The sequence below is a fragment of the Candoia aspera genome, chromosome 3 (assembly GCF_035149785.1).
Source record: "Candoia aspera isolate rCanAsp1 chromosome 3, rCanAsp1.hap2, whole genome shotgun sequence".
Classification (NCBI taxonomy): domain Eukaryota; kingdom Metazoa; phylum Chordata; class Lepidosauria; order Squamata; family Boidae; genus Candoia; species Candoia aspera.
The window spans coordinates 124,679,737-124,707,016 of record NC_086155.1 but is presented as its reverse complement, the minus strand read 5'-3'; the positions used below and the strand labels follow the sequence as shown (position 1 = coordinate 124,707,016).

General features: G+C 36.0%; 1 protein-coding gene across 1 annotated transcript in view; it reads left to right on the top strand.

The window, feature by feature from the left end:
* The window catches only part of MARCHF11 (membrane associated ring-CH-type finger 11), a 36,449-nt gene extending 17,016 nt beyond the window's left edge, over nucleotides 1–19,433 (top strand). Inside the window, exons 3-4 of the mRNA XM_063300201.1 lie at nucleotides 9,072–9,264; nucleotides 18,965–19,433. Of these exons, the coding sequence (XP_063156271.1) occupies nucleotides 9,072–9,264; nucleotides 18,965–19,287 (516 nt within the window). The 3' untranslated portion in view covers nucleotides 19,288–19,433. The remainder of the gene's footprint in view (nucleotides 1–9,071; nucleotides 9,265–18,964) is intronic.
* Nucleotides 19,434–27,280: the final 7,847 nt, after the last annotated feature.

The following is a 27,280-nucleotide window of genomic DNA, read 5'->3' as shown; positions in this document are numbered from 1 at the left end:
TGTCTTCTTGTCTAAGCTAAGCCCACCAGCACATTTTACGATGTTGTGGTAATTTCTGCCAGTTTTCCAATATTATTACTGTTTGCAATTATAGAACAAACTTGTTAATTATTAATCTATTAATCTATTAATAATCTAAAAACAGCATTATATTGTTTTTCTGTTGACACTTTCAGAAGAGCTCACAACAATTAGAAAATGCAATGGAACATATATATCACACATAAACATACATGCACAGACACACCACACAAAACAGAGCATAAACATTAAGGCAAATATAAGATACTGCTTTCATCTAATTGAATTCTCTCATCTATCTCTATCTCTCTATCTATCTTACAGATTTCTTTCTACAGGGCAGTTGTATTGGCACCTGCAGTTGGACCTATACTTAGAATAAATCCACTGATTTCAATGGAATTAGTTTGTATGTGTACTTTCAGTTCAGACTATGATGTGTAGATGAAGCAAAGACAACTGATTCTCAGCTACTGAATAACTACAATACTTTATAATCCATGCCTGTCAGTTGCAGTAGTCAGTTGCTGGTTAAATAATGATCACAGTGTCTTAAACACAGATTGAAGCATGGACTATACTTCATTATTGTTTCCAATCCAATGGAATATTGGAAAGGAATTATGTAAAGGTGTTTGGGGGCTCAGGACTCTGTCCATTAGCAGGATAACTCTCTGAAAACAGAGCAGAATGGGACCAAATTTGGTATATGGGAAAAGTCAACAGCAGAAAGATCAAGTTTGAAAATGGACTGGATCTGATGTGGCTTCAATGCAAATGTCAGAAAAAAATCCCTCCTTCACTTTAAGCCCCTCCCTCCTCTCTCCTGGTCATGTGGCCCAATGTGGAGCTGCTATTAAGCTGTTGGAAAGAATTCCAGAAGCCATGCTATGCATGCATTCTGTAACTTAATTTTTCATAAATTCATCTTATAATACAATATTTAAAAGCAATTGCTTAAAATATAAAACTATTGACAGTGAAAGAAAATTTACAGCAGAAAGCAAGCAAAATTAATCTAGGTAAAAACCATTATTTAAAAGCCACATCTTAACTGCTCGTGAAAATGCAAGCAGTGAGATAGTCATACAGGCTTCTCCAATAAAGAACTTTTTCTTTATTAAAATCCTGCTGTGAAATCTTTATTTCTTCATCAAACTGCAAATGCAAAGCTTCCATTTCCTACTGGACTACTTTGATTTCAGAATGTTGTTAATTACTCCAGTTTTTCCACATTCAAAAATGCATCCATTGCTGCTGTAACTGAGTCCATCCACTTCGCTGCTGGTCATTCTCTCTCTCTCTCTCTCTCTCTTTTTTTTTTTCCTTTTACCTTTCCCAATATTTTAGACTTCTGAAGAGATCTAGGTCCAAAATATGATAATTTAAACTATCAGAGTAGTATCCTCAGCTCAGCACAGGTTATTGATGTTTCTTCCTTTAGTTTTAAAATGACAGATTCATATTCTTCTAGTCCAGCCCTCCTCAATATATATTCAATTATAGGTTGAATAAATAACAGGAGAGTATACAACCTTGTCTCGTTCTTTTGCTGACCTAGAACAATCTGTTTTACCATTTTCCATCTGGACTATGGCTTCCTGACCTGTGTATAAGTTTCTCATGAGGACAATGAGATGTTCTAGGATCCCATTTTCCCCAAATATATTTCACAGCTTGCCATGGTTGACACAAAGGCTTTTCTATAACCAATGAAGCACATAATGGCTTTCTCAATTATCCTGTGTGCACCAACAATAATGTCTTTTGTTCCTTGGCCTTTTGTAAAGCCACCTTGAACATTTGGTATCTCTCTTCCCATGTAGGGCTCTAATCTGCATTGGATGATCCTAAGCATTATTTTGTTAGCATATGAAATTAAGGGTATTGTATGATAGATTTCACACTCTGTTAAGTCTCCTTTCTTTGGTACTGACTAACCTCTTCCAGAGAGAGTCAGTTTGATGTAGTGGTTAAAGAACCAGGCTAGAAACTGGGAGACCACGAGTTCTAGTCCTGCCTTAGGCATGAAGCCAGCTGGGTGACCTTGGGCCAGTCACTCTCTCTCAGCCCTAGGAAGGAGGCAATGGCAAACTACTTCTGAAAAACCTTGCCAAGAAAACTGTAGGGACTTGTCCAGGCAGTCTCTGAGAATTGGACACGACTGAACAGATTAAAAAAAACAACCCTCTTCCAATCTGTTGTCACTGTGTCATTCTCCAGATCTGCTGGCATAATTTGATTAGGACTTTCAGTGATTATTCTGTTTCTTGGCATTTTTCTGTAGATATTCCATCAATTCCTGTAGCCATCCAACTTGGAAATGATTTGAGTGCTGAACTAACTTCATGGTCTAGTACTAGTGGTTCTTGTAAGTAGGGAATAACTTCTAAGGTACCTTGGATGTTGACATCTTTACTATACAGAATTTAAGTGCACTACTTCCATCTTTGTTGATCTTCTTTGAATCAGTTACCATCTGTCCATGGGTGTCCTTTAACATACCAATTTTAGTTTGGAAACTCCTTCTGGATTCAGAGATTTTTTGGAAGACTTTCCTTGTTTTTCTGTGTCTGTTTCCATTTTTGATGTCTTTACAGATGTCATTATAATACTGGCTCTTGTTTTCCTAATAATTCTCTGAGATTCAGCTTATAAGTTAGGTTTCTTTCTGAGATCTTTGACTTTCTTGACTTTGGCTTGGTTTTTCTTTTTGGCAATTTCCACTATTTGTTCTGACAACTGGTTTGCTTTCTTCTATTTCTTGGTCTTTGGCAGTCTCTTTTCACATTCTTCCTTAAGAACCTTTTTGGTTTTATTCCACAGTTCCCTTGATTCCCTATCAATGAGGTTCAGGATGTCCAAACAAGTCCTGATGTTCTCCTTGAAAATGCTGGATATATGCTCAGTATCCTTGTGGAAATCGCTTGGCTTTGTTCTTCCAGCTTGATTTGGAACTTGTATACAAGCAATGGAACTTGTATACAAAAGCAATTTATTGTTGTAAACCGCCCAGAGTCCCTCCGGTGGGAGGAGATGGGCAGTGACAAATTTGATAAAAAAATAAATTCATGATCTGTTCCATTGTCAGCCCTGGTCACATCTATGTTGTTATAACAGAGCTCCTTCTTGTACCAACACTATAGTCAATTTGATTTATATGTACTCCATCTGGTGATGTCCATGTATATAGGCATCATTTTGGTTGTTTGAAGACTGTGTCAGTAATGAAGAAATCATTGAATTGGCAGAAACCAATAAATCATTCTCCTGCTTCATTTCAGTTTCCTAAGCCATCCAGTCCAACTACATTTTTCTCCTTAATATTTTCAGCTTTGGCATTCCAGTCCCCAACCACAAGCAGCAAGCAACCACAATCTTGCTTCTATTTTGTCAATTTCAGAAATTTGACCATAAAACTTATCAGCCTCCTCTTTTATATCACTGGTTGGAGCATAAACCTAGATATTATGTGTGAAGTCTAACTGATATTATTCATTGACTGCATACTGTCTTTGCTGTATCCTTCTTGACTATGAAAGCAATTCCTTTCCTTCTTCGTTTTTCATATCCATAATGAACAATAACTGAAATAGTAGTAAACACTGACTGAAAGTGTCTGATTCAAGTTCATTTCAATTCAGTTCACTGTTGCCTAAGATGTCAATGTGTACTTGATTCATTTAATCCTTCACTGTGTTGAGCTTTCCCATGTTCATGCTTCTTATGTTCCATGTTCCCATTCTAATTCTATCCGTGCAGCTTCAGGTTTCTTTTCACCTGCATGGCAACATCAGGAACTAGATGTCCCAAAGGCCTTAATCTAGCTGTGTCATCAACACCATTAATACTCCAAAAGATCTTCTGCAATTCCTCAGGTGCATGTTGGATATATAGTTTCTTGATAAAATACAGGAGTGGTTTGCCTTTGCCTTCTCCCACACAGTATTAAATTATGACTTTCCCATTGTCATTGATCATTTGTCTCCAGCATCTTCCTATATTGTTGCTTCCTGATATATGCTGACTTGCTTTATCAGGCAGCTAGGATGACATTTACAACTTGGGTGACCCTGCTGAATATATACAGTGTACATTCCCAGATTTCTTTGCTGATGAGCAAGTTGTTTGTAGAATTCATAAATAACATTCAGATTAAGTTAGTCATAAATAAAGTGCTTGAAATGCACAGACTCTAAATTAGTCACAATGCTAAATGACCTCATTATGTTTAGTGGTGCTTCTCTAGACACTGACCCTTAAAACAGTAATAGCGATTTTGAAATTCAGCAGAGCTCAATAACAATAAAATCTGAAACAGTTTATATAGTTTGTAGGTTAAATATAAGTTGCCATTTACACTTTGGGTCATATTTCCTAACACCATAAAAATGAAGAGTCCTTATTAGTTTGAAAGGGAACATTAGCCTAAAATCAAAGGAGACAGTGGTACACCCCATCCTCAAGAAGCCATCACTAGACCCAATAGTATTGGACAATTTTTGTCCAGTCTCCAAACTTCCCTTTTAAGATTCCCGACTTGTGTGGTCCACTCTTGCCCATCCTGTTTAACATCTCTATGAAGCCACTGAATGAGGGCATCCATTGACATGTGGTCAGGTATCATCCATATGCTGTTGATGACTAGTTGGCCATTTTGACCCTAGGCTGGCCAAGTGATGTTATTGAGCTCTTTCCAGCTGAATAAAGGTTTTTGAGGTCTGCATGGAGATGAACTGGCTTAAGTATAACTCTGACAAGGTTGAATGTCTGCATGTTTCTGGCTCTCTCTCTCTGTTCCATGGATTTTCTATCTTTAGTTCTGAATGGAGTTATACTTCCTCAGGCAAAACTGGTGTGTAATTTGGGGATCCTCCTGGACCTGCAGCTTGAAGAGCAGGTGCCGCCTGTGGCTAGAGACAGCATTGCACCAATTATCCTTTTCTTGGGCCAGGAATTCCATCTTATAATCATTTACTGTTTAGTCACTTCATGTGTGGATTATTATAATGTGTTCTGCAAGACCACTCAGAAGCTGTAGCTAGTCCAGAATGCAGCATGCCCATGTGACTTTACTATGTGAACTGCACCGTTAGTAATAAACTTCTGAGTATAATTCAGGTTAGTGGTTGCAACCTATAAAATCCTCAGTGGTGTGGGTTCTGGCTATCTGAAAGAATGTCTTTGCTCCCATTTTTTCTTCTCGTCCAGTAACATCTGACAGAATGGGCATGCTCCAGGTGCCATCTTCAAAACATTGTCAGTTGATGGGACCCAGGAAGTATGCCTTCTCCTTTGGTGGTTTCAGTTGACCTATCCCTGCTGTCCTTTAAACCAGTTTTGAAGACCTAGTCCTTTCCCCAGGCACTGGGTTAGGAAGTAGGAAGTTATCATCTCCTCCTCCTCGTCGTCCTCGTCCTCTTCCTTGATGTTGGTTTAAACTTTTAAACTTATTACCCAATGTAATTTATGAGTTGGGTGGCCTATAAACTACATAAATAAATGTACCCTCCAATTTTTGGTGCAGTGTGTGTACAACAATGTGTGTACAACAAATTTCTTTTGTGAATTTTTCTTTTGTGAAGTTCAAATATGTGCATGATGAAAATAATTTTACAATATGTTAATAAATATACATGAAACTACAGTAAAGTACACTAGGTGTATTCCAGTGTATTAGTCTGTTATACATGAAACTACAGTAAAGTACACTAGGTGTATTCCAGTGTATTAGTCTGTTATACAACCCATTTAGTAAGGCTGACTCTAGTGAATCAAAATCTATAGAGAAAAAAGTATAGTATACTTTATACATTTCCCCTGGGATCTTTGGCTTTGGTCCTCTACAATCCATGCGGAATAAATGCTGTCTAGATACCCATAAAGCTGAAAATTCTTAACAGGCATTAGCATGTCCAAATTATCGAGTTGTAAACAACTCGATAATTTGTTTTTTATAGTATTATTAAGCTGAAGTCATGTTCATAGTCTGCAGGGGGCCCTAAGGAGTGGTCCTTTAGTATCTATCAAGTTTGCCAGGTATTGAAACTGTTTGTTTTAATTTTCAAATATCACAATATCTGGACAATTTCCTTTTACTTTTTTTCCCCTACTGAATACCTGAAGTAATTGTTCTGATCAACTTTAATAGTATTTTCAAAAGAAAATTTTCATATTTGGAACAATTGACCTGCATTCCAAAACCTGAAATCATACTTTGGCATTGCTACACAGTCAAAAACAGAGTATTTTTCCATTTCATTCTCTGAAAATCTGTGTGCTAGTTGAACACATAGGATGTTTCTGAATGTAATTATGAAATTTTTGTCTACTTGATTATTTTCTTAAGAGCTCCTATCTAGAAGAGACTTAATTTTATGACTTCACAAAGCTGAATCCTTGAAGAATTACTGGGTGACATTCAGAAGCATTCACTATTCCTTGAAATTTGCATTTTTCCTGTATGTGGAAGACTAATAGAACACTATGTAGACACTTCTTATTAAAGTGTCAGTGTTCTTTATCAGTTTGATTTCTTTCCTTGCATCTTGAGCAATCTCCAAGTTTTCATGGTATGTAATGCCATGTTGCTGGATTAAGTGTGGAATATAATTTTTCACCTATATTGCTACACCACTGAGTCTTCCCATGGCACCACACCATTTTCATTAGATCATGCTATTTTTCATAAAAACTATTTGAATTCAGAGATTATTGCTATAGCATCACAGACTTGAAACTCTAATATTCCTCCATGTAAGGTTTTATAATTTGAAGAATATATGGATCTCAATTTAGAGTTTAAAGTATTTATTGATGGAATTGTTTGTGCTTTTACCAAAAGCTAGAATATGAAATGTTGGCAATGCTATTTCATCCATGATACCATTCTGTACAATGCTGCTGATAATTTCTAGAAATTCAAAAGTATAATTCTTACCTCTTCAGCTACCTGGTATGTGCATATACTTTTCCATTTGACATTAATATGCTGGATGTAAACTCTGAACTATTCATTTTAATAGCCAACATATACATCATAACCAAAAAAACACAACAAAAACCTAGATTTCTTCTGGAGTTAAATGCCTGCATTCAAGATTAATTTGCTTTCTCCCTTTTTGGCTGGAGCTTCAAGCAGAATGACAAGCAATGTTCCATTTATTTATTTAGTCATTGTATACTATCTATGTGACATGTATATAACCGATGAGGCTATAAGAAATCAAGCTAGCATGCATTCTTGAATATTTTTCCTGTAGAAAATTTCCCAAGAACTTTAGCATCTCAGGAGCTCTGTGTTCTTCATCACATGTGAATACTTTATATAGCTCAATATGTATCAAACTCTGGGATTTTGGTATAGTCATTTCTAGAAATTCATCCAGTCACCTAAATTTAAATTAAATCACTGTTCGCTTGTACTTTAAACTTACCGAGAGTGTCATTTTGGGGTGGATTTTTTACATTTATTCTTTAAAATTACTTTAAAAAAAAGAATCACCGTACTAAAATAATCTCAGTGGCAGTTCTCAATCCTCCCCTGCCCCCCAGGTCAGTAAGCCTGCTGTGCCTGTTTCTGGTTTGACTAGCAGAACTCCAGGCCAATCCCCTTCCTGGTGATGTTCCATTGCACATCCCATGCAGGAAGAATAATTAAATTATTAAAGTTTCTTAGCAGTATTTTATTTTGTGTGTCTGCTCTTTTGATATGTGTGCTAGGTTAACAACCTGTGTGCACAGACACATGTATACAGCTTTGGTAAAATACTACCTATAATTCCAAATAAGGAACAATTCCTTGAAAAATGAAACAGAAGGCAATTATATGGAGATGTAAGATTTTGAAGAATTGTTGTACATGATAATGGAAAAAAAATCAACTTGGGGGGTGCTAAGAAGAGCTTTGAAAGGTGGTACAGATGTCTCCCTCTCTTTTTATTTATCTTATCAGTTATCTTACTTAAATCAATGGTCATTTCTTGCTTGTGTTACTTCTCTTGGAATGACATAATGTTATACTTTCCCAGTGATGTTAGTGGAAGAAATGGTAGCTGGTGTTGGAGGCAAAAAGATGACCTGTTAAGATTTTCAACAGAGGCCCTTCTGAAGATTCCCCAATGTCAAAGGCTCCTTATCTGGCACATAGGAGAAAGTCTCCTTGGTGCCTCCCAGGCTATGAAGGTTGTGCTTGGCCACTATTCTCTTGGCATTTAGAAAATTTTGAAGAATGGAGAAAACTTTGTTTTGTGCCTCTGTGGTAAAATTTTACATGCAAAGCTAGTAAGTCACTGAAGAGAAAATTATTTACAGTTGTAATAAGGAAAAATTCTCCATATTTCATTTCAATGGCACTTTATACAGTATTTAACCACAATAAATTTTTATATACAAACTTGCTAATAAGACTAATGTGCAACTGTAAACAATATATACTTAATTATGCAGGGTTCCCTCCCCTTATGCTAGGGTTATGTTTCCTGAAAACCTCTCATAAAGCATATTAATATAAATTGAGACAGTGAAATGGGGGTTTTAGGGTATCGTGACAAATGTGTCCACAAATTTTTAGAGCTTTATTCTTAAGTAGCACATTATTCAAACATGTTTTCCTCCTTGACTCCTGTTCTATGTACAGTGAAAGCATTTTCTCCATCTAATTTTGCAGTTGGATTTCTAATGTGCATGATTATCATAACAGACAAAGAGGTAGCATGACAAATTTTATTAGCATTCTTCGTGTTGCACACAGTAGATCACCTGTGTTAAAAGTTTGTCCTAGGACTCAGAGAAGTATTGACAAGAACCATGTTTTTACCAAACATTGAAATTTTATGTCCAAATAGCAGATATTTATGGCATTCCTAAACTGTTAAAGTTATTCAGTTTAAGATGATTTAATGAAACAAATGGAGTTTTTTTTTTCTCCAGAATGAATATGAAAAGTGCTATGAACAAATGTCAGAACTTTGTGAATATTATCATGATGAGTTTAAATAGACCTAGAATTTTTTTGGTAAACATTTTATCCATATTTTTCTTCCTTTTAGTGGCAGAGCATTACTGTAACTCTGGTTGAAAAAGTGCAGATGATTGCTGTAATTTTGGGATCACTATTCTTAGTAGCAAGTGTAACTTGGCTTCTGTGGTCGGCCTTCAGTCCCTATGCAGTATGGCAAAGAAAAGACCTCCTTTTTCAAATCTGCTATGGAATGTATGGTTTTATGGATCTAGTATGCATAGGTAAGCTAAAAAAATAATCAATTCATTCATTTTGCTAAATGTGGCAAGATGTCATTTGAGACTGTATATTTTTGTATATGTGATTTATGTACATGGTGGTTTCTAGAAAACATAAAGTGTGTGTGTGTGTGTGTGTGTGTGTGTCACTTTTAGATATAACAAGAATTCCAATTTTAAAGACTTAATAATTCAGGTATATAATAACATCAAAAAGCTGCCTGATAATCACTCTTACCCACAATACCCATAGTCAGAGAGATACACAATACTCTCAGGTTAAATGAAGCTACAGTAGGCTTCAAGAGTTTAGACAAGGGGCAAGCACTCAACGGATTGTGGGTTGCATGCCTCTAGAACCACCCAAGATTGAATTGCTGAAATTTTGTGCAAATCACTAAATAACAGCAATATTATTTTCAGTGTGAATTCACATAAAATATTACATATTTATACACTTACAAACAGAGGAAAGTGCTCAAAACCTTAAAAGAAGAAAGAATGGACCAAAAGTTGACTCCATCTTTACAGTGATGTTACTACATCACTACCTTGTCCATTCCTTTGACAAAAAGTCTCCACCTACTATAATATTATTTAAAATACTGTAATTCTTAAAATAGTTGAATACTATTTTACTGAATACTATTGAATACTATAATACACATATATAGTATTTATATACAAATATTGAGCAGAATCCCACCAAATTTAAAGATTTTAAAGTGCATTTATTTCATTCAGATATTCCATCTAGTATTGAGACAGGGCATCCTTGGTGAGGTACTCAAATATGTACCATTGAACAAACTTCAGATACTTCTGCATGATATTGATTAGTTCCATCCATTACAAATTGATTTCCAGATAGGTCTGGGGACTAAGCTATATAAAGATAACCATTTTATTGCTATTGATTTTTGTGAACTTCTTAGCAGTTTTCATTGTAAATGACTTTTCAAAAAATATATTTTTAAAATTAGACCTTGACATACTCTTTTATGGTAGTTCTGTTATTCTTCCTGCAGGTTAAGTCTCTGAAGGGGATGCTTAGAAACAGCTACTCCATCCATAAGTGAAAGGCCATGGAATCCCATAGATTCCATCTTGTCTATCATATTATTTAACAACTATTTGAAGTTATTGGTGAATACTTCATACATACTTATTTTTTCTAATGGATGACTTTCAGCTTAGCCTTTTTCATTAGATTTCAAACAGGCTAGGAAGTCCTAAACAAATGTCTGGAATCAATACTGAACAAAGTAGTGAAGTAGTTTATGGATAGAATAGCTATTATATGGTTTTATGTTCAATTTGGTTTGGATATGATTGTTCTTGACAAGAATTTTAAGTAAGAAACAAGATGTTGCATACAGTAGATGATCAGGTGAAACAGTATCCTGATCAGGTTTGCAACATGGGAGAACAGCAAACAGTTTCTGGGTGCCCTGATGGTGAACTGAAGATTTGTTTGTATGTTTGCTACAGTATAGGCTTGTATGGTATATGTGCCCTTTCCAAGAAACATTAGATTTAGCTACAATCACACAGGACTCAGTCACATCCAGATTAGATTACTGTTACATGTTCTACATGATCATGCCTTTAAAGTGTGTGCAGAATCTGAGCTTATTCAAAATGTGGTTGTGAGAATACTAATTAGGACCCAGCAAAGAAATGTATAATGCTAATATTGTATCATCTCTATTGATTTCTAGTATGGTTTCAGCCCCAGTTCTGATTTTGCATTTGAACACCTGGTTAATATTGATTTATCCCCATTTTCATGTACTACCTGTATATCCCTCTCTCACCACCCTCCCTGCCTGCAAGAGGGTATCCTTCTTTCCAACTCAAAAGATCCTTGGTTTTCTGTCACAGGAATGATGCTGGTGCTGAGAGGGAGAGCGGAAGCATCATATCTTCTCCTTCTAGTAATTCTGAGAGAGTCTATGGAGAGAAAAAACCTCATCTCTACCCTGAACAGTTCTCCTCAAGAAAGCTGCTTTTTCTAGCATTAGCAGCAGGAAATGATACATCTACAGTACTTTCACAGGGCAATTGATCAACATGATCAATGTCTGATGGGAAACAGAAAACCAATTTCCTATTGCTAATAGCAATGGGAAAGTAATAGTGAGTTCCCTATCTGCCAGCTGACTAGAAAGAAAAGCAGGCAGACTTTCCCACAGTTTTGCAAGCTGTACCCAAAGGCCCTCCTAGGATACATGTTGTTCCCCCACCTCTACTGTAAAGCTTCCTGCAAAGATGAACTGAAGTAATGCTTTGTTTTTTCACTACAGTATGTGAGATGTTAGCAGGTGATCACCTAAGGATTTCTAGTAATGGAAATTCCTTCCCATAACATTTCTGGTACTATTACCATTTGGTTGCTGATATATGATGACAATATTTTAAATAGTGTTTGAACCCATTGACAACTAAATGTGCCTTTATTTTTATTGATGCTGATGTTCCTGTTTTATTTTTTAAAAACTGATTATTGTCTATTTATATAGAATTTTAACTTGTTTGGGAGAAAGTGCCTGATTAGATCACTCCTAAGGAGCTAGGGTCTATAAGTACTCCTATATTTGGATTGAAAAAAAATCTGGGTGACAACTATATTACAGCAAAGAGATACAAAAAACTCTAGCTAAGTAGTACTATCAACTTGTGGTCTGGAGTTCTGAAGCCCAGGTATGATAGCCCTAGGCTTACTAAAACCATTTTCTACTGCCCTCAGCTCTGCAACCTTGGATTAAGATTCCAAAGAAAGGACAGAGCCACCAAGTCTATGAGAGCACTACCTCCTCAAAGTTGGGAGCAGAGAAATGAAGTGCCAGATTTCTGGGAAGAGTGCCTTGGGAGTAGTTGTCTACACAGAAGTAAGCTGTGCTTCTAGGTAGCCCAATAACTACAATTCAACTGAAGCGGTACTGAAAGTTTTTCCTTGGGCTCATAAGTTACTGAAGCAATGTTTCTAACAGCCGGACTGAAACTTATACTTGAAATGCACTTTTACTTTGACCATCAGATAACTTGATCTCTGCCAGAACATTGGTAACACTTGCTGCCTAATGCTCTGTATTTCAAACACAATAAAGCTATTTCCCTTGAACTCTGGATCAGATCTTAACTAAGCATTTCTTTATTGACTTTGCTGTAAATGTTTAGTGCTGGTTTTTCACCCAGGATTGCCTGGTTATGCATCTTGCACTGTCATGACAGAGCTAATAAGCTATTGACTTGGAAAGATAAAGAAAGATCACTAGATGGCAGTGAAGAAACACAGAAACTCTAACCCTTATTTGCCATCTTACGGCTGTCTTGATTTACCATTCTGATATGGTAGCCCTAAAAGAGAAAAGTTTTTTTTTTCCCAGCCACTAAAGCACAGATGGAGGGGTTAAATAGCAGGATGAAGTTCTGAGGAACTGAGTGGGTCCTTGCTATGGTCACCAACACTATGAAGAGTAGATGAACCAGCTTGGGGCTTAGCCATTTCCATCACCTTAGCATCCAATATGCAAATTCTGAATAATCCTGTCTGGCAAGTTTAATGGGAATGCTGAAATATTTCTGGCAACCCTTGACCAGCATATTTTCTATAGATGATTGACAGCAGAAGATTTTCCAAAAAGAATCCATAGCAGGCCTTATTGTTACTGGATGACAACTATATTGCAGCAAAGAGATACAGATGAGTCCAGCCTCCATGTCAGTCATACCCTATATAAAAGTCTTTGTGGAGGTAATGTAAATAATTTGTGAGGATTCTCAAAAATGTGGAACTGTTCTATTATACACCTACACCTATACCAAGGACAGAGTTCTGTTGCGGTGTACAACAGTCAACTCTGATTGATAACTCATGACTGTTCTTGGAATGAGGCTATATTTATGGATGAGTGCCAGGAAAGCTAGCTGATTACATGCTAGCTGATTTGGCTCAGGTAGAAAGCTCTCTCATGCTTCAGACTCTCATGCAGTTGTACCTACAGACTGATGAATGCTCAGAAAGTTGGTGTGACTCACATCTCAGGAGTAACTTCTCATTGGCAGAGAATATGGTGACACTGATTCTTTAGAAGATCCCTAGCCAAATCAAGTGGTCAAGGAATCAGTGCAACTGGAAGGAGTTAGATGCTGTCTTTTTGAGAAACTGTTGTTTATATTTTAGCCAAGATGGTTACTTTGCAACCAAGAAGCAAGCAGCAATGGAAAGGCCACGAAATGGAGGACTCTAAATCTTGAATGCAAAAAGCAGATCAGCACCCACACAACAAAATACCACATCATCTCCACCTGTCTGTAACATTGCATATTTTTGACTGGTCTTCAGACATAATTGATCCTGAAGCTGCTGGTAATTTTATGAGTCTTGATTTTGCTTCTCAACATAGCATATGCATGGCAGTGATATCTGCTCCAGTCTTTGCTGAATCTAGTAAAAATTAAATGCTAATTTGAATCCTAGTGATCAGGTAAACTATATTACTAACTAGGGACTTTCAGAATTATAATAAATTTCATTATCCTACTTGGCTACACACTTGATCTTAGCCAAATAAATAAATAAAAATAAAATAAAATAAAAGGCCAAAAGGCAATGTTTCATTTTACCAGAAGAGCACAGTATATTCCAGCAACCCTGAAATTATATTCAGCTAAGGCTCATGTACAACTACTGTTTAGTGCCCAGTTGGGACCTTACATTTACTCCTTGTAAATGGGTCCAATCTAAATTCCTAAGGGCTATATTCCAGGTAGCTCCCTGCATTCCAAATGTATTATTAAAGAGGAAGGCAGGGCTAAATAAAGTTGAAATAGGTGAATGGACCTGCATTATAACATATTGGCTAAAGTTACTGTTTTTCCCATAGGCCTGAGTTCTTTGCTTATTAAGGATAGTTATGAATCAGTAGGGACCAGGACAATTTTACAAAAACTCCAACATTTCAACCTTTCTAGGGAGGTATTCTTAATGATGGCCTATGAGTGTGCACTTAGTGCATTTAAATAATGTGATAGATCTAGAAGCCCAACAGGACCAATCTGCTTTACCCAAGAATGTTTTTCTGAGCAGTGAAGTCCCCTTTCAAACCAGTGAGGTATTTACATCATAAAACCACCTCCAAATTCCAAGGAGTACCAACTTTAGCACACTTCAACACCCTCTCCACAGCAGTCCTGGAGAACCGATATAAAAAAGTTCCTTATGAACTAAGACTGTATCCCTGTGGACAAGGGGCATTGAAACTACAGCTCATGTCCTGTTATACTGTACTTACTATAAGGATCCTAGGATCCTACCTTATAACACCTGGTAAACACCTGGGAAATTCTGATCTTTTTTGATGTACAGTTACTGTTATCAGATCAATATGATTTAGTTTTCTTGAACACCGTAATGAACCCACCACCAATTGTAACATTCTTATCCTGTTTTGTGTGTTATTCTATTTTATTTTTAATGGGTTTTATTATGAACCCTGGTCTGTGACTGTAATAAACTCTATCTGCTTACCTAATAGATAACATGGTTTTAGGCTTATCTAAGTTTGTCACACATGAGTCATAGATATCATGTCTCAAAACAAAGTTTCTTTCACGTCTTTAAAATGCAAGCCCCAACCCAGTACATTCTATGCCCAGGCTGCCTTAATGTCAGCCCTTCATGGTAGACAAGATCAGAAAACAGATTCCACAGGAAGACTAGGACTATATTTTATTGAGATAGGCTATAATATCAGAATCTTGCAAACCTTTTGTGCTTTACACCCCTCCCTCTTATATTCCAGTTAGGGAGGAGCCTGCCTGAGTCTCTTCTGAATATTATTGTTTTCCAGGACTTAAGGAATGTTTCAGCCCTCTTTGCTTATATAACGGTTCTTGCCTATTTCCCTCAAGGTTATCTCCCTAACTTTCTACACTTAATTTAACACAGAGTTCAGCAATATCTTTGACAAAGATATTGTCAAATTAGACAATATCTTTTAGAGGCGATGATTGTGACAGTGATATTTATTCCCAGATTCTGCATTTCCACAGGCAGACCATCCTCACTTTCAGCAGAACTACTAGGCTTTTTGGATTTCTTCAGGAAAAAAATGTTTTTTATTTTACTTATTAAGAAAAAAAATGGGAATTCAGTGTATGCAATGATTATAGGACAAATAGAAAAACAGCATGTAGAACTATTTGGGATCTGCTAGAGCATCTACAAGAAGCAGTTACCCATACTAAATCAGGTCTTTAAGGCACCTGGTATAAATCAGACACAGTGATTTTTTTTTTCTAGTACACAATGATGCCTACTGAACTGTGCAATGTTTTGGTCATCTTCCAACATTTTATAAATTGTATCTTCTGGGATTTCCTGGACAGATTTGTAAATTATTTAAATGACATTTTGATTCATTCAACCAACTTCAAGGACTATGGGGTTCATGTAAGACATGAACTTGGAGAAGACTTGCAAAAGACTTGTGGCTTTTGTGTGAGCTTTATTTGTGTCTGAAATTGGAGAAATGCGTATTTGAGCTGTCTGAAATCTTAGGACATTAAAAATCAAAAGAATCAAAATGGATCCTCCTAAGATCTTAGTAATTCCTCTCAGAATATCAGGATAGAACAAAGGTACTTAGGTTCTGTAATTATTACTGGCAATTTATACCCCTTCACCCAGGTAGCACAACTCTGTATGCACTTACTTTGGTCTAATAATCTATTTTTGAGAGATGGCTGCTAAGCAAGTCTTCCAAAATTTCAAGAATTTATCCACTTCTGACTGGATTCTTCATTATGCAGCTATCGGATTTCCTTTGAAGTAAAGATGGATATAGTAGAATTGGTTTTGTTATAAACCTCTGGCCCAGAAGAAATTTTGCACCAGTGTGCTTACTAGACACAGAAACTCAGTTTTACAAAATTCAACTATACAGTATGAGATACAGAATTTCTGACTATTAAGAATACTTTTTAAACGTGAAGCTATCTTCTTGAATGAGCTTTTCACCAAATACACAAAATAATATGTATAATCTTGAATACCTTCAGACTTCTAAAAAGCTCAGCTACTGCCAGGCTTATTGGTCACCTTTCATGCTTTAATTTCATCACTTCTTATGTACTACAGGTCCAGAATCAGAAACCAGATATTTTGTCAAAAAAACTCAAGTTCAGCAGTGCCTAGGAAGTGGTCCTGGGAATCACCGTCTTGCACTGGGAGAATTTCAAAATTATTCTGGAACCTTAATTTGTGTTTGAGAAAATATGTATTTATCAGTAACAAGAATTATTCACAAGCCAAATTATACGAACTTGCTAAGCCAGACTAATTTTCATTTCATCTTGTACTCTATCCAAAATTACTTATCATCAAATCCAAATAAACATATCCCAAGGAGTTATAAAATCAAATTAAATTATATCATGATCATCTGACTACTGGACATTTTGGATTCTACAAGACCTTGCGTCTTCAGTGACTTGGTGGCCTCAAATTAGAGCAGAAATTCTCCAGTACATTACAATCTCTGTTAAATGCAGGTGAGTGAACAGCTTGCCTGGTTAACTTATGGGTCTTCTTATGCTTCGGTCCTCAAGCACAGATGACTAATAGTTTTGGACTTTATTTTCAAGTTAAATGTCATTGGGGCAAAATATAATTTTGTTCACAGTTGAATGTGGCCAGTTTCCTTCTGGTCCTTGCCCATAGCTCATGAAGCTAGGACTGTAAGATCTGAACAGCAAAAAAATCTGGATGGCAACTAGATGGCAACAAAGAGAGTTTTTTGTATTTCCTTGCTGCCATCTAGTGGTTATTTGAATTTTGCCAGTTATGAAGTTGCACAATTCCTGAAGTATCTTTTCTGGCTACATGGTCTCCAGAATACATAACCTTAAAACAGAGGCTCTTAGTTTCCTGGAAGTTTCAGGTATAGCATGTTCAAGGTAATGTCTATAATACTCAAATCTCCTACTTCATATCACTGCGGTTAGATGGGCAGAGTAGTAATGCCACTTTGGAGCAATATATCTGCTTACATTAATTATCAGTAAACCTGTTGTCATATACAAAACGGAACCTTTTTCACAGTTCGTAACAAGTCTGCCTTTCTAGGAATCATCTGCTGTTTTGTGCTCAGACCAGAAATCTACAGTAAGGACACACTTCATAGCACCCTTCAAGATAACTGCTTGACTTAATCCTGTAGCATACCAGCTACATTCATATAACTACACATCTGTTCTTGATATTCCTTCCCAGCCTGTTCATGTCATTCTCTTTCATCTTCTAACAATGCTGATTAAAGGACAAAAAGATTATGGTACAGATCCTTAAATCTCATTTCTGTTATTGATGTGTGCAGTATCTGGAAAGGGACCAGAAGGTTTCTCATTTTGGATTGCTTCAGATAGGCACTCTCCCAGATTGGCAAACCATTTTCATCTATACTATTGAAAGAAGCCAGCTTTCACACAACTGGAGAGGGTACATACTGAGAGGGGGAGTGATGGACCTCCAGCAAGTCCTCCTCTGGAGAGAAGCAGAACTAGGTAAGGATTAAGATTCTAGCAAGTGTAATCCTGAGGAGGTAAGGTCTATCTTGGAAGTCTTGGTGGAGTCACTTTCAACCATCCCTGACTCTGCTTACCTCAAACACAGACTCTGAAGGAAGGACAGAGGCACAAAGTCTGTAAGAGCTCTTCCATCTCTCATTTGAGTACCAGAGAACAGAAAAACAGAAATACCATATGGTTGGGAAGAATGCCTTGGGATTAATGGTTTACTCTAAAGTAGACTGTTTTTTCCAAGTAGTCCAGTGGCTAAAATTCATTCCAAATAGAGCCAAGTTTGCTTGGTTGGAGACTAGGAGCTTCTGGGATAAGAGCCTTTGCCTGGGTCCATTTAAATACTGAAACAGTGTTAGCTTTATTTTGACTACTTTGGTTTTTGAAAATGAGCCTCTCTCTGACTATGCAGATAATTCTATCTCTGCTGAAATGGTGATGACTTTTGCTCCCTAACTCTCTGAACCTTGCTATATACACATTGAAACTTTTTCCTGGACTTTGACCATGCTATTGCCTACTGTTTGTTTGTTTGTTTGTTTCCTGTAGGTGTTTGGTGCTGGTTTTTTACTCTGGATTTCATGGCTATGTCCCTTGAATTAAAAATATAGGGATATCCATCCCTGTCCCTGTCCCTGTCCCTGTCCCTGTCCCTGTCCCTGTCCCTATCCCTTTGTCTCTTATCTCTATCATTTATCTACTATCTATCTATCTATCTATCTATCTATCTATCTATCTATCCATCTATCTAATCTTCTATCTCTATTATGTATAAATGCTACTTACTAAACTTACAGTTCACATGGTGTGGTAAACATTAATAATGGCCCCCAGTTTATGCTGACTTCTAAATGCATTGTAACATCTACCATAGTTTAAGTAAAAGCATTATCTTTCTTCCGTTTATTAATAATTCAAACTGTAAGCTATCTGAAGAAAAAAGATATACCTGGATATAGATGTTTAATACAGTGTATATAAGTGGGAATCAGTTATCCATAACCTAAGTTTTTGTGCTTTGACTCAAGCCAGCAATTCAATTTTAATGGTATTTCCTTACAAAAAAATCATTTGATATAAAGAACTAAGGGCTTCAATAATTTGTTTTCTTTAATTTCAGGACTTATTGTACATGAAGGTGCATCAGTCTGCAGAGTATTTAAGCGTTGGAGGGCTGTCAATTTGCACTGGGATGTACAAAACTATGACAAAGCAACAGACATAGAAGAGAGCAGCCGAGGAGAATCCTCAACAGCTAGGACTTTGTGGCTACCACTAAATGCATTGAGAAACAGAAATTTAGTTCATTCAACACAGTTAACTTCACCAAGATTTCAATGTGGCTATGTTTTGTTACATCTCTTCAGTCGAATGAGACCTCAGGAGGATTCATCAGATGACAACAGTTCTGGAGAGGTTGTTATGAGAGTGACTTCAGTGTAAAAGTTATGATCACTATGCTTCACACAAAAGAACATTGTGCCCGGAACTTGTGAAATATCCTGGAATGTAGTTGCAATGAATGGTGAAACCATAGCACATAAAAATATATAAACTTTTTTTAGTTTATGCTTTTATATGATCAGTTGAATTGCAAATACATTTTCCCAAGAAAGTATTTCTTTCTTTTTATACCATGATTTATTACTTTTTATCTATTTGTACTTGGCATTTATAAAAATATAATTTAACAGTAGCTTTAATAATGTGAAGACAAATATTTTAAACTACAGCTATTTTTGATAGATTTAAATGTATTTTCAAAGTTCCATAATTTTCCAGTCATGGTAAATTAAATTAATGACATGGCTTGAGGTAAGGAAACAATAGAAATTCATCTAAATAATTTCACTTTGGGATATAAGTATGTGTTTTATTTTGTTCTTTGGACAAATATACTGTTATCTGTGGGGTTGGATAGGGTCTTGTGCACTTGGTATATTCAAAACAGAATACAATTCAAAAGTTCACAAAAGACCCATGCTGTAAACTGATAGCAAAATATTCTGTTCTTGAAAATAAGAAGAATATCTGTGAAATAAGATCCACAGATATACTCATGTCACCTGGATTCTAAGATATTGTTATCCATATTTAGTGATATAGGTACTAGGAAGCAATTTTAGAGTTCTTTTATGAAAAAAGAAAAGGGAAATCAGCTTTCAAATACCGATTTCATTGCAGGACAGAAGAATAGTTCCACAATTGTTTTCAGGATTTCTGACTGTAAGCATTTAGCAAGAATGATTTGTTTCTTACTTTCATGACAATTCTATTCTATTTTATTTTCAAATTAGCTAAATTAAATTCAGTTACACTGAAAGAAATTTATCTCACTGTATTCCCAGTTCTTTTATTCTTTGCATCCTTTCTCAATATTTAACATTTCAATTCATTTTAAGTTGTTTAAAGACAATTTGAATTTTCTATTAGAAAACAACTGCTTGAAATCCAGCTATCTTTACAAGAAAAGGAAAATAATATTCATCTGCATTCCATCCATGGTACTTGAATAACCTTATCTTCCTAAGAGACTGATAGAATTCTCATGACAAGGATTAAAACAGTGCAAGGGCTTGGACAGATAATTTGTATAAATCAGGTTTACCTGATCATCTTCACTGGAGCATACTATGAAGATGAAGGGAAAAATAATTTGTGTTTCCTAATCCTATGCAGTTTGGATGCAGCAGGAATAGATTATATAATACCCTATTTTGAGATTATATTGGGGAGATGGCCTGTTACAGATTCTTCACACACAGACAAAAAAACTAAGCACACCAGCCAAGTTTTCAGCAAAATTGTTTTTGTAATAAAGAAATGTTGACTTTGATTAGACAGATCCAGAATATTGATAATTTGTGTCAGGTTGTTTTATCATGCTTTTTTGATGCTTAAGACAATACATAGAGTTGGAGCTATTTAGAGATTTAAAAAAAAAAAAAACCTAAGTAAATCTGGTCAGATTATTTAAATTCAGTCTAATTTTTGGTGTTATTTCTTACCATTTGCAAAGATGATTAAAAATGTGTCTGAATTATATCCTGGAAAGGCACCATAGTAATTCTGCTAATTTGTAATTGTTCACTTTGGTCTCTTTCAGACTGGACTGTCGTTAATATTCTTCATTGCTTTTAAAATATTATGAATTTAGCTATGAAGAATGTTCATTCATTTAAAATCCAAGGACTTTCAAAATATCTAGAACTTTAGTCCTTAAGATATTTAAAATGGTAATCCTACACATTTTTACACTCGTATTATTCCTGTTGAATACCATGAAATATCTAAGTAAATATGCCTGGGCTTGAGCTGCACGGGATATTTGGAGTCTTTTATGAGTCTTACATTTCTTTGTAGTCCTACTTGGCTGTAAATTTCACTGATTAGCACACAATATATCCTGGTAGGTAACTGCAATATTTATAGTGCAGCTCTAAGTCTTACCTTTAGTAAATCTTCTGTTGAAAATCCTACTTTCAGTGTGATGTATCTACTTATTTAGATTTATATTATACTTCTTGGTTAAGCACAACTCATACTTAATCTTTTGGTTACAAAAACTGTCAAGATGGGGTGCAATATGTATTTATGGTTTAAACAATAAATACAACAAACCAGGGCATTACAGTAACAATAAATTTCCTGTAATAGCAATATATAAATATGCATTTTCACTTACCTAAATATAAAAGACTTTTTCAGGATTGTAATCTTAGCTGTTTGGTATAAAGCAGTCTTAGCAACCATGTGCCCTGCAAAAATGTTAGGAATACAACTAACGGCAAATTGCCTGGGAAGTTGGGGCACTGTATTCTCAAAATATCTGAAAGGTACTAAGTTGAGTGTACCTGACTGGTTTAAAGGGAGCAACTGCTCTTCCCTTATTATGTCTATTGCATGATTTGTCTTCAGCTGACCTTTGGATAGGGATTTTCAAGGGAAGATGATTCTTCCCCTGCACTTTGTTGTGCTGTATATAATTAAATAACTAAGGACAACCCAAACACAAACATTTTATTGCTATAGGCCAGTGCTCCAAGTATATTTCTAGAGAGTGGACAATGAAACAAAAGATGTTTTCCCCCCTTTGGAAATGTTCTTGTATAGCACAAAGATACTTGTGTTTGAAAACCTCATTGCCTTTATTATCCCAGCTTCCTTTCCATTCTTCCAGAATATTCACTATAATCTTTTCTCCACTTCCCTCTCAATTTCTTCTCTTTTTCTTCCTTAAGTGACACTTCAGCACGCAATACTCCCTGAGACACAAGGTACAACTCAAGTTATTTTTTTTAAAAAAATATTAATTTACAAATTTAAATACTTCCAGTGTTCTACATAGCTGGAGAAATCCCCAAACTAGGTAGAAAATACTGATTTTTGCATAATTCCTTTTGCTCTAAACTGATCTTCATTTATACTTCTTTTACAACAATTAAATTGTTGACCATCCTTAAATTTGTTAACATAATATCAACAAGAGTTCCACTACTGTGGAGTCAACTGCTTTGATGACAAATTTTCACTTAGATTTTTCCAGTAATAAAAATAATATTTTCACATAAAACAATAGAGCAGGAATAGAATTATCAATAACTTTATTTTTGTTAATTTTTCTTAATTCAAGTCTTCCTAGACACTTTGACATCGCTTCTTTTCTTGAAGTCTTTTCAAATAATTTTGTAAAAAGGTGGCTCCAATTTTATGTTGCTGTGTTGATATACTCTTCCAAGTGAGTAAGTAGAGATGTTTAAGTCTGAAGTAAACCTTACACACATACAGGCAAGTTATATGACAGCACAAGTTATCCTTGAAATTAGTGAGACATGTTCTTCAGTAAACTTTGATGCAACCACAATGCTTAGTAGAAAGCACTGTGTATGGATGTCATCATCATTAACTTGCTCATTCATTCCTAGAAAACTGAAATCATCCCTCTCCAGTCTAGTAAGTGTATGCTGGAAGGAATGTATACTTTATATTATCTCCTTTGGGAATCCTGTGTGTTAACAGAAAAGAGACTGACTAGCCAAAATCTTGAAACAGAAAAATTTATAGGGCTTGGAAGCTTAAAGATAGAAAGATGAACTTCTCCAACTTGTCTATTAGAAACTGAAGCCTCAGCTGCTGCAGCTGCACCAAACCTTAGAGATACATTTTCCCCTAAGATCTTACTTTAATTAGCATGGAAAAAAAATGCTGGATGATTGTGTTTGGCTATCTAGTTTTGTCAATTCGAAAAAAGTGTTTGCTTTGGTAAGTCTTTTATACAAAGCATGAAACAATTATGGTATAACTGATTCCAAAAGGTAATTCATAGTTCAACTTTCTCCATTTCTTTGCCATTTTATTTGTTCTTTTAAATTGTTGGACAATGAACTACTGCCTTTTCCCAGTGGCCTCTGAAAAGTGTTGCATTGAGAATTGTTCTTTCTAAGGCCACAAATATAACTGTCTGAAAAGATTAAATCCATCTAGAAAAGAAAGACAGGATATTTGTACTTTTAACAGCTGTGTAGCATTTGGTAAGTCTCTCTGGCATGATAAATTACATATGTTGAAAATTCCTTTGTTTACATAATTATTAAAGGTACAGAAATTGTTCTTTTCTATGTCTTGTCACTCTGCTTAATATCTCTGCCGGAGGTGTGAGCGGAGCCAAATAGGGCACAACATATGCTATGTCAATTTAATGTCTGATAAATTCAAATTTAATGGTATATAATTTCATGGGCTGCAGTCTTACACTGGTTCATTATTTAATCAGTATTGCTAAAATTTGGTAATCCACACTCAGAACTTCAATTTTCTTGTTCACAACTCTCAGAAGAAAGGAGAAATGCCAATCTTTCCTTCTTGTATCTTTAATCCTTTCATACCTAGCATGTTAAATTACTTCACCTTAAGGAAGGTGAAAGCTGGCATGCTCTTCAGGGGGTTTTGCCCAGAGTATCAGTGCCCCCTTTAAGTAACTCACTGTGCTTTAGTGCTTGAAAGTTGGTGGATGGAAAGAAATAGGATGGATTATTTCATTTCATATTAAACTAAACTAAATTCACTATAGTCCATTGCATAAATCATTTCCTTACAAACGCGAATGGGTCCTTTCACATGTTGAAATAACTACCATCAATAAATAGTAATGATTAACATAAATTAAGTTTCAAAACCATTAATGAATGACTCAGATATTAGGCCCTGAACAAGTTGCTGTTTTTTGTATCTTTTTGTTGGAGATCATCTGGGTTGTAGTGCAGATGTTGTAAGCCCCATTACCTTTTGGCTTAACATTTCTTAAGGAAGGACTAAACAACTATATCCTGACAGATCTATGTTTAATCATAGATTTCTTGCCAAAGTTAATAAGAAACAGAATGCAAACTGTCTGTTCACATTCTGCAGTGGATATAATCAGGGCAGTAGAAAATCCTTTACTACATTTCATTTTGTCCTCCTTCCTCTTCCTAAAACCAAGCCATGGCTGGGTTTGGGCATCAGATGTCAGAGGGGTTTTCTCTCCTAACTCCAAAATAACACTGCCTGGGGTCAAATGAATTTTTGTAACACAAGCTTGGACAGTGCAGTGTACAACCTAGAATGTTTTCCCTTCATTCTCTAGGTTCAGACATCATGTTCACTAAGATTTTGTTTTAGTGATCATCTGTGTAAGAAAGCAATGACCTGGATCATACACAATGCGATGTCTATACAAACTACATTATGTCTTATTGCAGCATATTAATTCATCCACTAAATATGGGGCAATTTAGTTTCATTCAAAAGAAAGTAGAATGATCTACTTGAAGTGCTGGTGCTTATCTCTTCTCTGTTCTCCTTTTTATTTCTTTCACTTCCCATTTCCTAAAGTGGTATTTTCCCAAATAGATAATGGTTATTATTTGTATAATGCATTTGTTTTTTATATTACAATTGTGCTAAATGATTAAACCATTACATCGCTTATTATATAAACTATCAGAGAGAAAAATCAAGCTTCCTTGGCAATAGAGCTATGTACTCTATAGGATGAAATCCATGAATGTCGGATCAAAAGTGGCAATTTAAAAGTCCTCAGACATTCCTCGTTGTGCAAAGTATTCTGCCTTTAGATATAGAAGCATATTCTTCAGCTACATTTCTGAATGCATCTAGATTACTAACATTATACCACTCTTTATCCTGAACAGTAGTTTTCATTTAAAAAAAAAAGCCTCAGCAAAACAAATCAATAAAATTACCAGTCCCAAAAGACCATAAAAAAATCAGTGTTATCCTGGAACATTACAATGGAGTTACAAATAATGTCAAGCTTCAGTTGTGCAAACAAAAGAGCATGGGGGCCATATTTACTTCCCTTAGAGAATTCCAAAATAACTAGGGTATAATCTCTGAGAAGGCCTGACTCCTGGACACTGCACTGTGAGTTGAACCCACTAGTGAGAATGTCTATCCCAGATGATTTTGGTGTGTGGATTGAATGCTATCATGAACTTGAAGGGATTATGGGCAAACATTGTAATGCATATTCAGCTTAAAAGCCATGGTATTAACTTTACATGGTCATGTTTTTTATTTTGGCACAAGAGGAATGTATCCTATACTCCTTTGGCAGTCAAAGGCAAAAACAGGTCACGGTACCAGATTATGACCTTAATTACTTTGGACTGAGTTGTGTTTCCCGGCTAGATAGTTGTAGTGATATAGATTCTAGAGATGATTCATGGCAAAATGTGGTGAAATTCATTGTCACATTAATGCTAATGCCTCTGACTGACTGTTAGAAAATATATTTCAAGTTCCTCCAAGAACATTTAGTATTTTCAGTTATTGATTCATTTCTCCCCTTTATAACAACAGGATCATGTAATTAAAATTTAACTGATTTGCTAACATTTGCTGTACTTGATTAGGACAGAATTATTTCACACCTGAAACAAAATTCTGCTCTCATAACAGGAGGCACCAAGGACCATTTATTTAAAAATGCTGATAATTTTCACATATGAAGAATAGCCTTCCCCCCTTTTAAAGTCAACTTTGACTGGAACAGTTTCAGAGATGTATTTACAGGCAAAATAAAAACCCAATTCCTTGCTATAGCGTTCCAGTACAAATGGTCATCCACTCATGAAAGTATCTCCTACATGGTTTGCATGAGAATTTAACTGAAAGAGGCAAGGATAAAACCCAAGCATTACTTCTAAGCCCTTGTACCAATAGTGAGGCCTGATTTATTCCCAGCATTACCAGACTAGCAATTACCTATGTCCTCCAGTTTGAGAAGGCAGAGAAATTAAGAAGGCTTGCACTGTACCCAAAGATACAACGCAGTATTCTAAAATACATCTCATAAAATGATTTGCTGAAAGAAACATGGATGCAATTTCTTTTGCTTCATCTTTCTTTTCCTATTAGAGATTACCATGGTGGCAATCCCAAAATAGGGAGAGATGTTAATTAATTATTGTAATAAAGAATCCTACTTATCAGTTGTGCAAGTAAGAAGAATGGAATGTAAAGATGTCCTTTAGAGGGAGTACTTATTCTGGTAACAGCCAAAGCAATCAAATTCTACTTAAAAGGTACAATGAGCTAGGCAATATGACAACCATCTACTACTGCTACTTATTAGTATTAATTCATTTCTAAAACCATGTCAATTTTGTCCTCCAGCTACCTTAAAGGGTATGCCATTGGTGGCTGCCTTATTAGCCTTTGCACTATTATATATGTTTATGATTTGACAAAAACAAAGTCATGGTAATCATTGATAATTTTATGCAGAAGCAAACTGCACAATATTCTTGCTGCTAAGTAATGGTTGCACTGGGAATAACCATCCTTGGTATGTGTCTTCCTCAACCTCGGGTCCTCTACCAGAGGCCTGGGAGTTTGAGGGTTCTGCGCAGTATCTTGGCTGTTCCTAGCACTGCACAGAGAACTCTGATGTTGTTCCTGGGATCTGTTGGAGCCACTCTCCCAGTTTGCGGGTCACAGACCCGAGTGCCCCTACCATCACTGGAACCACTTTGGCCTTTACTTTCCACATCCTCTCTAGTTCCTCCTTCAGACCCTGGTACTTCTCTAGCTTCTCATACTCCTTCTTCCTGATGTTGCTGTCACTTGGCACTGCTATATCTATGACCACCACTGTCTTCTGGTCCTTGTCTAGTACCATGATGTCCAGTTGATTGGCCACTACCTGTCTGTCTGGATCTGGAAATCCCACAGGATCTTAACCCTGTCATTCTCCACGTCCTTCTGTGGACTTGGGGGGGTCTAGCCCATACACTGTGCAGATGTTCCTGTACACAATGCCAGCTACTTAGTTGTGCCATTCAGTGTATGCTGTTCCTGCCTGCATCTCACACCCTGCCACTATGTGTTGGACTGTCTCTGAGGCCTCTCTGCACAGTCTGCACCTCAGGTC